At 36.9% G+C, this 12,273-nt stretch overlaps 1 protein-coding gene across 1 annotated transcript in view; it reads right to left on the reverse strand.

The window, feature by feature from the left end:
* Positions 1 to 347: 347 nt before the first annotated feature.
* LOC112053567 (RYamide receptor-like) overlaps positions 348 to 12,273 on the reverse strand; it is a 38,305-nt gene continuing 26,379 nt past the window's right edge. The window contains exons 3-6 of the mRNA XM_024093026.2: positions 7,346 to 7,414; positions 5,968 to 6,126; positions 3,404 to 3,497; positions 348 to 1,528 (exon numbers count right to left, since the gene is read on the reverse strand). Coding sequence (XP_023948794.1) covers positions 1,350 to 1,528; positions 3,404 to 3,497; positions 5,968 to 6,126; positions 7,346 to 7,414 — 501 coding nt within the window. The 3' untranslated portion in view covers positions 348 to 1,349. The remainder of the gene's footprint in view (positions 1,529 to 3,403; positions 3,498 to 5,967; positions 6,127 to 7,345; positions 7,415 to 12,273) is intronic.

Below are 12,273 nucleotides of genomic sequence, written 5' to 3' on the forward strand. Positions count from 1 at the left end.
GCTGCTTGAAAGAGGTGTCTGGACACATGATGATTGATGATTTTTGGAGGCCTCCGTGGCGCAGTGGTATACATGGTGGATTTACAAAATGGAGGTCCTGGGTTCGATCCCCGGCTGGGCAGATTGAGATATTCGGAGCTTCGGGGATTTAAAGGTTCATATTTGCGGCACTATCACGGATCCCTGAAAAACGCCCCATACAAAATTGCACGAATTAATGACGTCGTTGATCATAATTATCGTTAGATTTAAACAAAATTACAAATATCTTTGTTATTTGTGTGTTTATGTTTATAGTTCAAATATTGAAAAATGTCACGTTTTATGTAAGAAAGCTAAAATGTATGAATTTTTGTAATCTTATTTATTTATACATACAATCTTATTTACATATTAATTAGTTAATGTTGACCTTAGGTACCCGAATGTCTCATAAAAATCAATATATTTAAACCTAGTCATCATCCCTATTCGCACAGCAACAGTAGAAATGGCTCTTCCGGCCTTCTACAGTTTGAACACCTTAGTATGAGTAGATGTATCTCTTGAACGGGCATCTACTAAACAAGCACATGCAATCTTAGATCGCATTACTGGTTTCCATCAAGCATAAATGCCTATAGCCGTATATAAGACGTGATAGCCCAGTGGATATGAGTTCTGCCTCCGATTCCGGAGGGTGTGGGTTCGAATCCGGCCCGGGGCATGCACCTCCAACTTTTCAGTTATGTGCATTTTAAGAAATTAAATATCACGTGTCTCAATCGGTGAAGGAACCTACATACCAGAGAATTGTCTTAATTCTCTGCGTGTGTGAAGTCTGCCAATCCGCATTGGGCCAGCGTGGTGGACTATTGGCCTAACCCCTCTCATTCTGAGAGGAGACTCGAGCTCAGCAGTGAGCCGAATATGGGTTGATGACGTAAAAGCCTATATTTCATGAAATGAATTTATCTTTTTGAAAATTACCTACCCGAACTACTTGTGACTTGGGGATTACTCTCTTCTATACCTATTTACATATACGTGTGTACATGTGCGCGTGTGTGTGTGTTATGTAAAATAATTAATAAAGTCGCGCTGCTGCAGAGTCGCACTCACTGTTTCAACTCAAAACAACACAGTATTAAGTCAACTATACTTTGAAATCGAGTTTTAATGGCTGGCCGCGATGGACGATACCGTTCACACCGACCATCTCTAAGTAGATTAAATGTAACACCGTCACTGCAGAGTTTTAGCTCTAAACGACAAAATTCACAAGAGCATTAAACTCTTCTCCGTCCGTCACATATCATTAACACAATCAAAAAAGCCTTAATGTTTTTCCAAGGCTTAGTTTGAAGCACTCAATGGAACTGCGACCGCACCGACAGCGCTCGCACCGGCAGCGCGGCGGAGGAGCGTGCAGAGTTGCAAGCGTACGCGCGACGCGTAGACGTCGTCGAAGTGCACGTCGGGCGATGGCGGCGACTGCCGCTGCTGCTGCTGGTGCCGCGACGGACGATGCCGTTCACACCGACCATCTCTAAGTAGATTAAAACTTATTAAATACAGCAAGTTCTCCGCAAGTTCTCCCGCTGTGTGACTCTGGGCCTCATAAGAAGGCTCAGAGTCACACAGCGGGCGATGGAACGTGCTGCGATGCAACGAGTTGCGAAGCTGAAGTGGCAATGGGCGGGGCACATAGTTCGAAGAGTCGATGGACGTTGGGGTCCCAAAGTGCTGGAATGGCGACCCCGCACTAGTAAGCGCAGTGTTGGCCGACCCCCCACCAGGTGGACTGACGACATCAAGCGAGTGGCAGGGATTGGCTGGATGCAGGTGGCTCAGTATCGTGATGTTTGGAAATCCCTACAAAAGGCCTATGTCCTGCAGTGGACGTCCACCGGCTGAAATGATGATGATGATGATGATGAAAGCAAGTTATGTCAAGCACCGGTAACGGTAAAAAGAACAGCTGGTTAGTAACAACTTTTAATAACCTCGTTATTGGTACAAGTTGGGAGGAGGGTAGTTTATCAAAAGTTGTTACTAATCACATGTTTTTTTTACTGTTGATTAATTAATAGTTATACAACTTGACAGCCACAATGTCAATGTCATGGTACATTATCTCGTTCCGACGCTCAGATATTTGTATTCCCTGATACTTAACAGGAAATAGAGCTACCAGAATCAAGAATTTTCGTAAATAAAAATAGTTGATCGTCTCATCGAGATGAAGCTACTCACTAAAAAAAATAACTTGATAGTAATCAATTGTTCAAAATATTCTACGAATCCCGGACTATAACAATTCCGTTTTTGCGAAACTCAGAGCACGTAACAGAAGCTGACAAAATGAAATTTATTTTCCCATTTTTTCTGCACTTCTCATTGATGCTCCGCTCCTATTGATCGTAGCGTGATATTAAATAGCCAATACTTTTTCTACAGTTCAGTAGTTTGAGTGTATTACATACACGTTATATACAAAAATACAAGTCTGTTCTCTTTATAACATTGGTCTAGATGTAAAGTATGGTTAGGATGAACTAGTACCTCTACCAAGTAAACTCGCTTCCATCTGAGACTGCGTCTTTACATCAAGAACGCAATCAAGGCAAAGCTTGAGATGTTGACATCCAATCTATCTGCTGCAGAGCTATTAGCGTGTTAATAACGGCCTAATTGATATTATTATTCACCAATTGAGGTTTCTAATTGAGATAGTGCCCTATTTAGGTATATTGTAGTCTAATCGGCCATTAGGTGCTGTGACATTGTGACCTTATTCTATCTAGCCAATCTTGTATAGTTTGGGCTTTACCATAGTGGCTTTGGAAGGTAGAAGATTTCAATGGTCTGGTCAACCGTTTAAGTATTAAGAGTGTTTTTTTGGATATTTTCCTCGGCATAATTTGGAAATTCCCATTATGTTCAAATAATGTTTAAAGTCGCCAGTTACTTAGCTTTGCGGCGACCCTTCGAAAAACATCGAACTGTCAGGGTCTAAAGACATGATTAATCATAATATTCCGTATTAAATATTTAAAAAATACGTTACTCTAACTGAGGATCTGAATCCTTGGAACATGCCAAAGCCACGACGCGACGGTCGAAACTTCATAATTGGTCACCGTACTCAACTATGTAGTAGCAATGAGCTCACAAACTTTCAGCCTCACATTATTAAACAGTGGGTAGGCTTTCCTTGTCCAACACACAACTTTCAGCCTTTATAAATTATAACCTCTCGTTCTATAAATAAAGCCTTAAAATATCTTCCTGAATAGCCTTTTTTATTGAGCAAGAACATTAGGGAACTTAAGCTAACTTATCCTATTTGTTTAACTCTCTCTTAAGTCTGTTCTTCTTCTTTTAAGTCTGATCTTACAATGTATTCTTACGTGATACCTACCTGACATAGGAACACCATCAACGTCACACAAGCTGGACCGCCGGTGAGAGCGCGACGGTTGGTCAAACCGGGTCGGCAGCATGTTTTCTAACGCCTAGCAACAAAATTAATATATTTTAGCTATACAGACCACTTTTATATAACAATTAACAACTGTCTGAGGGCATTATTTGAATAATATCACGTAAAGTCTGCTATTTCGTATCATAGATTTAATACGAAACATGTAATTACTCTTAAATCTATGATACGAAATGACATGGGTGTTCAAATTTCCTTAGATAATTCTTACTATACGAGGTATAAATATAATAACAAATGCTACGTGATAACTAAATATCAGCCAAATTGAAGGGCCCAGGGAGTTGGGACGTAAAGCTCAGGTCCACCACGCTTTTCCAATGTTGTTTGGCGGCCTTAAGTTGATACAGACAAAGTGATAGTATTTCATTTTTTTAAACGACCACTATTAATCAGATGTTAATGAAAGTGACCGGTATCGATCGATTAACGTCCTCTCCAAAGCACGGGGGTGTTACCAACTTTCCAACTTCGACGGCCTTCGTGGCACAGTGGTATGCGCGGTGGATTTACAAAACGGAGGCCCTGGGTTCGATCCCCGGCTGGGCCGATTGAGATTTTCTTAAATGATCCAGGTCTGGCTGGTAGGAGGCTTCGGCTGTGGCTAGTTATCACCCTACCGGCAAAGACATAGCGCCAAGCGATTAAGCATTCCGGTACGCTGTCGTGTAGAAACCGAAAGGTGTGCAGATTATCATCCTCCTCCTAACAAGTTAGCCCGCTTCCATCTTAAACTGCATCATCACTTACCACCAAATGAGATTGTAGTGAATGGCTAACTTGAAAAGAATAAAAAAATAAAAAAAAAAACTTCGGGTTGAGAATTTTTTCTGAGAGTAGGTAAAAGAAAGAAAAAATATTTTCATAGCCCGACTTGATTGATACTGGCTCAATGACGTAGTAAAACTCAAAGATGGAACACGATAGAAAAAGTGCTATTTGTGCAAAATCGATTTTCTTAGAAATGCGTCTATTTCTAAGAAAATGCGTTTTTTAGATTTGCCAACTAACTAAAAAAACAAAAGCTTATTTGAATATACCCTCGTATATCCAGTACATAACAAGATTCTGAGATACAATGAAAAACGCCAGAACTAATCTCACCTAGCCAACAAATCCCACAGGTCTCAACGTCACTCTAAATTGAGCCCTGCTTTTCACTGAAGATGGGTTAGGGGTCACAAAGTTAATATTATAACTGATAATATGACAAAAGTTGACTAACGTTGATAATATTATCGCGTGTAAAGCCTACTTTAATTTAGCTTGGAGGCTGGAGCCTACTTTAATTTAGCTTGGAGCCTACTTTAATTTAGCTCGGAGCCTACTTTAATTTAGCTCGGAGCCTACTTTAATTTAGCTTGGAGCCTACTTTAATTTAGCTCGGAGCCTACTTTAATTTAGCTTGGAGCCTACTTTAATTTAGCTTGGAGCCTACTTTAATTTAGCTCGGAGCCTACTTTAATTTAGCTCGGAGCCTACTTTAATTTAGCTTGGAGCCTACTTTAATTTAGCTTGGAGCCTACTTTAATTTAGCTTGGAGCCTACTTTAATTTAGCTTGGAGCCTGCTTTTATTTAGCTTGGAACCTACTTTAATTTAGCTTGGAGCCTACTGTAATTTAGCTTGGAGCCTACTTTAATTTAGCTTGGAGCCTACTTTAATTTAGCTTGGAGCCTACTTTAATTTTGTTTGGAGCGTACTTTAATTAAGCTTGGAGCCTACTCTAATTTATCTTGGAGCCTACTTAAATTTAGCTTGGAGCCTACTATAATTTAGCTTGAAGCCTACTATAATTTAGCTTAGAGCCTACTTCAATTTAGCTTGAAGCCTACTATAATTTAGCTTGGAGCCTACTTTAATTTAGCTTGGAGCCTACTTCAATTTAGCTTGTTAGGCTTGAGCAAGGTCAATGATCTAGAGATAATTAGATTAAGATATCTTAAGATTAGCGTATTCAAACAAACAATCAAACGTCTTTATTTAACTAATATTATAAAGAGATATTTGATTGTTTGTTTGCATTGAATTGGTGTGTGTGAAAAATTCTTTCACTGTTGGGAAGCTACACTAACCCCGAGTGCTATAGGCTATATTTTATCCTCTTATTTCTACAGCAACGGAAACTACGCGGGTTATATCGGGTTCTGCTAGTGATATTCATCATTGTCAACCCATATTCGGCTCACTGCTGAGCTTGAGTCTCCTCTCAGAATGAGAGAGGTTAGGCCAATAGTCCGCCATGCTGGCCCAATGCGGATTGGCAGAGTTCACACACGCAGAGAATTAAGAAAATTCTCTGGTATGCAGGTTTCCTCACGATGTTTTCCTTCACCGTTTGAGACACGTGATATTTAAAATGCACACAACTGAAAAGTTGGAGGTGCATGCCCCGAAACGGATTCGAACCCACACTCTCCAAAATCGGAGGCAGAGGTATCCACTGACTCACGGCTAGTGACATTAGGAAGAAAATATAATTACCTGTTGAAAACCTCTACGATATTTTGTGTTCATGTAGCAATAGATGATGGGATTGTAGCAGCAATGTGACATCGCGAGCCAGTGGCTGATGAACCACACGTAAGGCATGCCAGCCCACATAGCCCAGTCTTCATCCTTTTCGTGGATCGTCCAGAGTATCTACACATGAAAAAGCAATGTAAAGAGATAATAGAACTACTTAATTACACAAAAAAGTAAAAAGATAATAGAACTACTTAATTTATACAAGACAATAAAACAAAAAAAAAATGGCGAATAATCCTTCTTTTTGTAATAAAATCAAAATCACCACACATAATTAGAATTCACAATTTGAAACACGTTTGGAATCTCGTGTGTTTTTGCTGAAATCCTGCATTTTATAATGTAGGTAATTATCTATATCTTTATTATGCCATTGTCAATCGAACTGAAACTAAATCGGACTAAAACTGATATTATTATTTAATAAATGACAGTAACAAATACAGTTTGGTAATTGTATCGGTTCATTCATCAAATCTGGGCCCATCATTGCATGAAAATGGTCGACTTCCTTTAGTTATTGAAATTATCACATAGCTTAATAATATGTCCCTAAATTAGACGTCAGGTTTGTGAAAAGAATATTCCTCACTCCCCGTACAAATGCTACAACAGATTACCCGGAAATTGATCATCTTGTAAAGGGAAAAATTCAATTCTATTGAAGCCATCAAACACGCCTTCAAATAATTTCTTTGACCTAACAATTTCTTCAGTAAATGAATTAACTACACCATAAATAGATAATACAGCAATGATACACATACTTTAATATTTTTTTTGATAAATTAAAAAAAGAAAAACCCTGACTGAGTTTGTTGTGGGCTCTTCTCCGACTAAGGCGCATTTGGAACCCTCGTAAATTTATTTTTTTAGTTTTAGACTAATTATTATCACCATTATCTTAAAATATAACGTTTCGAAAGTGCTTGTAAACTAAGTCCTTATTGAAATTAATTAATATTGACTATTGACAATATTGACTTATTTAAATAAAATTATCTACAATAGGTATCACATTTTTATTTATTTTGTAGAGATTTTGTATATAAATTAGACGGCAGATTTGATGTAAGGATCTAACATTTGTTTAACAGACCAGCTTTCCTTCGGAGTCGTAAATCAAATTGTGCCTACAGCTGGCGACTCTGCAGTCATTAAAAACCTATTCTGCATTTCTAAAAAATATAACATTGTATAATACAAAGTACTCGTATATTTGAGTAGTAAGTAGTAGTAGTAAGTGTTTACAAAACAGACACATAATGTAACATAGAAATTATACCATAAAATTTTTGCTTTTTAAACGTTAAATTTATATAGGAATACTTACAATAAATATATTAAGCGGGAGCCAGCATACTGTAAACACAACCACAACGGTCACCATCATTTTGATCATCTGGAAATAAAAAAAATCGCTATAATTTAGGTACTGGTAAAACCAAAAAAACAGAAAGTCGTGGTGAAATGATAACAAAGACGAAAATCCCAATTCCTTTCAAATGTATTTTACCATTTTTCATTTGTAAAGAATTTTATTAAAGGCGTTGTTTTGTAGATTCTTATTAAAAATATTAAAATCTTTTAATTAAGCTGATATTTAATTCCAACCTCGATCTGCTAGTTGCTACGCGCGTAGACCGGCCCGCCCTGCCTTAGCAAAACTATAAACTAAGGTCGATTCGATCCATTGAGATCGACAAATGGTCTTGCTGGGTACCTATATACCTCAGTGATCAATTTAAAATGTCGCTACCTTGAGTGATTATAATATTGCGTTCTATTAACCTTGACGTACTCAATGACGTCACAACACAAGTGCTGATTTTTTGAGTTGATCTCTAGTACATAATATATTAAAGTTCCTAAGCCGTAAAGACAGATGGACGGACATGGCGTAACCATAAGTGTTCATTGTTGACTACGGAACCCTAAAAAAGGGAGTCGCTATACCTCATGAGTAGCATCACATGCCTGCAATGACGTAACGCAGATAACGTGACGTCGGCGAAAATCTACATAATTTCATCAAAATAGACCCTAATCTGGGGTCTACTTTGACGGTTAATCCAAATGAATTATGAAAATGGTTCCGTGTTTTCAACCGACGAAACGAGTGGAAGAGGTTCTTAATAAGAAGCATATATTTTTTATGTACACATGATCACATCCTACCTCCTACTAATATTATCTTTCTTTAGTTTGTATGGATGGATGTTGATGATTTTGATGATATTGAATGTTTGTTACTCTTTCACGCCTCGACTACTGAGCCGAATTAGCTGAAATTTTGTATTGAGATATATTATAGCCTGGATTAACACATAGGCTACTTTTTATCCCGGAAAAATCTATGGTTCCCGAGGAATTTGTGAAAAACTAAATTCCACGCGGACGAAGTCACGGGCGTCCGCTATTTTTAGTAAGTAACTAAAAATATACGCGGAAAATAAGAAAGTAAAAGAAAAGAAGAAAATTTTTCACATGTAACTTATTATTGTTGATTGTTTTAAGTTTTTATAGTAGGCTTTATGAATATAAATCACTATCCGACGACACGTGCGCGACATCGTCGAGTTCCCGTTACCGTAAGAATACGGGGATGAAATATAGAGCGTGACACACACAAATAACATGCCTTTCTAATGATAAAATAATCTTTAAATAGATTCACTAAATCCGGAGATTACCCTATACAATACTACAAACTTTACTTCTTTATAATATTAGATAGATTTTCTACGTCACAATAAAATGCCGTGAATTGAATGAATGAATTTTCATTATTGCAATAAGCGCTTGATTTATGTTCTGTGATTCCAATATTTCATTTAATACGTACGTACTCGTAGCAAAAAGCCCATCCTTTTGATCTTGCGTAATAATTCAGAGTTCTTTCATTATTAAGTTTAGCCTTATGGAATGAATAATTTCTTTGTTTTAGGTTTGCAAAGTGGTTTTATAAGGAACGTTCCTTCATCTACTCGTAATTATGAATTTTCTTAGCTGATGTATGTTAACAATTGTAAGTCATATACGAATTACACGTATAATAAAACGAGTATGGGTCGATTTGTTGAACTATTGGTATCTTGTTACCTACACATGCCTATTGATTTCAGCTATCACACATCAATATAAACAGACAAAGTCACAAAAGTCACTACCACTTGTGCACTGGGATTTTTTTTTTTAAATTATTTGCCATATCTTTTGAATATGACCAACATTCCCATTGCTTCAACTAGTAGGGGAAGACTGTATTAAAAGTGCGTACTACAATAGTCCAACGGGGCGAGGATTAATCCACTACCTCTCGCTGATAAGTCTGCTTTACCGTTGAGCTATTGAGGCTCTTTTTTTACTCTGATACTTCGAAGAGCCGATGACCGTTGGGGTCCCAAGGTACTGGAATGGCGGCCCCGCGCCAGAAAGAGCAGTTAGTCGACCCCCACCTGGTGGACTGACGACATCAACCGAGTCGCAGGTATTCGCCAGTAGTATGCTTTTCACCGGCTCTCCGACACTTGGCTCGTGGTCCTGCCATCGCCCTTCGCGTCGACAAAAGTTGCCACCAAAACTAAAAAAAAAAAAAAAAAAAAAAGATCTAGCCCCCCATTTGAGTCGATTGCGCTAACTCCCAACGTCGTATCTATCATAGTTACAAAGATAGCAAAACTCCTAAAACAATCCTAGATCGTTAGCTAATCTACTAATTACTGTCCTCGCTGCATCGACACTCATTACTAATTACTTCGCTCGTCTTAATCACCACCTCGGATTACTCATCGGTTTAAATAAAACTGCTTTTCTATTCCTTTTCAAAATATATTTATTGTCAGTATAAAAACAAATCTTACATTGCTTAAAATTTCGTTTCACTACTACATAACTAACCTAATGCAATAGTGACATAAACAACTTATATATAAACATATCATTCCACAACGTATTACTGTTGAATAACTTTAAAAAATCGGTTACATCATAACCCATAAACATATAATATAAAAATATTAAACAATATTCACCACAAACTAACGTTAAATCATTTTGAATTCTTTTAACATTGAAATACCATTTCCTTGTATTTCTTTTAAGAAACTGCTTGTGATATTGACATGGTGGTCTCCCATATGAATCAAAATAATAACCAACACTATCTTTACTTATGTAGAAGGCTACCCAGTGGGATCCTGGTTTATTGTCAGGGTCTAAATTGCTTATTACATATGTTGGACTTTGAACATGTATTGGCAATCTGTTTGCTGCATATACATTGTTTTCAAGATTTGGATGGATTTTTCTCAAATATGCTTTTATCTCTATCGTATTCATGTTACCTCTTTATTCAATAATACTCAACAGAGCAATCGACCATCAATGAATGTGAAATAAGATCATGTGGTTCTAAATATATATATATGTAACATAGGGTAAATAATAAATAAAATATACATTTCTTATATCAACGTTTTATTTCTAGACTTAACATATATGTATACAAAACTACTTAACTGCTATAGTCAACTGTAACATTGCGATTTTTATCAATCTCAATAACATTATCAAACTCTGCATATACAATACAGTTAATAGTTTCAGGAATCGCTGAGTCGAACCGAATTTCTAACCTAACACTACCATGCTTTATAAGATTCCAATGACTCGATTGAGCCGATAAATCAGGTGTCAAGTCAAATGCTAAAAGACAATAACCTTTTGCATATTGTTCTCTAGAGATCCCATTCCCTTCATTTAAAAAGTGGATACCTGTTCCTGAGAATATTGTATGATAGGCAGAAGTGAAAATATTATGCTCAAATGACGGTTGTAAAGCTTTTGAAGGTATCTGTTGACCATCGATATATAAACTAAATGTATTCATTTGATAATTTTCAAAGTTGAATGGATTTTTAGTCAAAGTTCCATTAAATGCCGCATTATTAACAAATCCAACAATGCATCTCTTAGGAACTTGACCAAGAAAAATATTATCAAGTGTTTTGCCCTGAACCCCTGAAGGTATTGTTAAAACTTTAACTTCAGCTCGAGTTATAGGATATTTTGCAGTAGTAGAAGCTAAAACTTTTTGATGTGCAAGTAAAACAGCGGGATTTATTCGTGCACGGCGAACAATTAAAGTTGCGTCTGTGATACATACTTTAAATTTTAAATCTGTCGAAGACGCCATCAGATTGAAAGATTCTCTAGAGCGAATTAATTTAACACACATTTCAACACCATTGATCAAAAATTTTTCCTGGTTAAATATATCACCATGAAGATGTCCTAACATTTCTATTTCTTTGCTTTCGGCTGCAAAACTCTGCCTCTTAGTAAAACCTACATTTTTCTCATCTATTGAATTCATACTCCCCGCAGTATCTTCATACCAGAGACCACAAGTCAGATGAGATTCTTTTGCTGCTGGCGCATAGTTTAATAATGTTTCAATATAAGCACGGTAAGCATATGTATTGTTAGGTGGTGAAATTAATTTTTGATTCAAATATACATCAAGCTGACTGAACATTGAATGAAGCCAGTTGTTTATAGGAGCCACAACTGTAGACGAAGAGAGTTTTGTTGAATCTTGATTTACTATCTTAGCTTTTAGGTGAATCAAAGTATGGGATAAATCTATGTAGTCATCGCTCGTTCCGGGTATTTGAAATTCTATTGGACCATCATCAGCAAGGGATGAAATAGGTTTGTAATGAATCCACAATCCATTTTCTATACTTGTTTGTGTGGATGGTAAAGCAAATAAATCTAATTCAGATTTAATACATTCACATGAATTATGATGTAAAAAAGACATTATTAATTTGAAAAAATATCTTTTAATTTATTTTGCCTGCTCTTTGATCGTATAGCTTTCAATTTAGCAGTCAGAGGTTGAATGAGAGAAGATCGATTACGTTTTGTTATATATCCTGAGCCAGACATATTTATTTTATCTATCTTGGCATGAGCTCTTTTTTGTAAACTCGAAGTAGCTTCTTTAAGCCGAGTTTTTAAAGAATCTTCCATAGGTCTTGCGCTAACAACATCAGTTAGTAGACCAACACCTGCATTTAATGCTTCTTTTCCGATAGCTCTAGCTCCACTAGAGAGCAATGGTAAAATAGATCTGAATAAGCCTCCTAGAAAGCTGCCAATACCATGTCCACGTTGATATGGTACACCTTTATAAATTACGCCTATACCCGAACCAGCTTGATGTGAATAATATTGCTCATAGGGACATGTTAC

Source organism: Bicyclus anynana, chromosome 12 (genome assembly GCF_947172395.1).
Source record: "Bicyclus anynana chromosome 12, ilBicAnyn1.1, whole genome shotgun sequence".
Classification (NCBI taxonomy): Eukaryota; Metazoa; Arthropoda; class Insecta; order Lepidoptera; family Nymphalidae; genus Bicyclus; species Bicyclus anynana.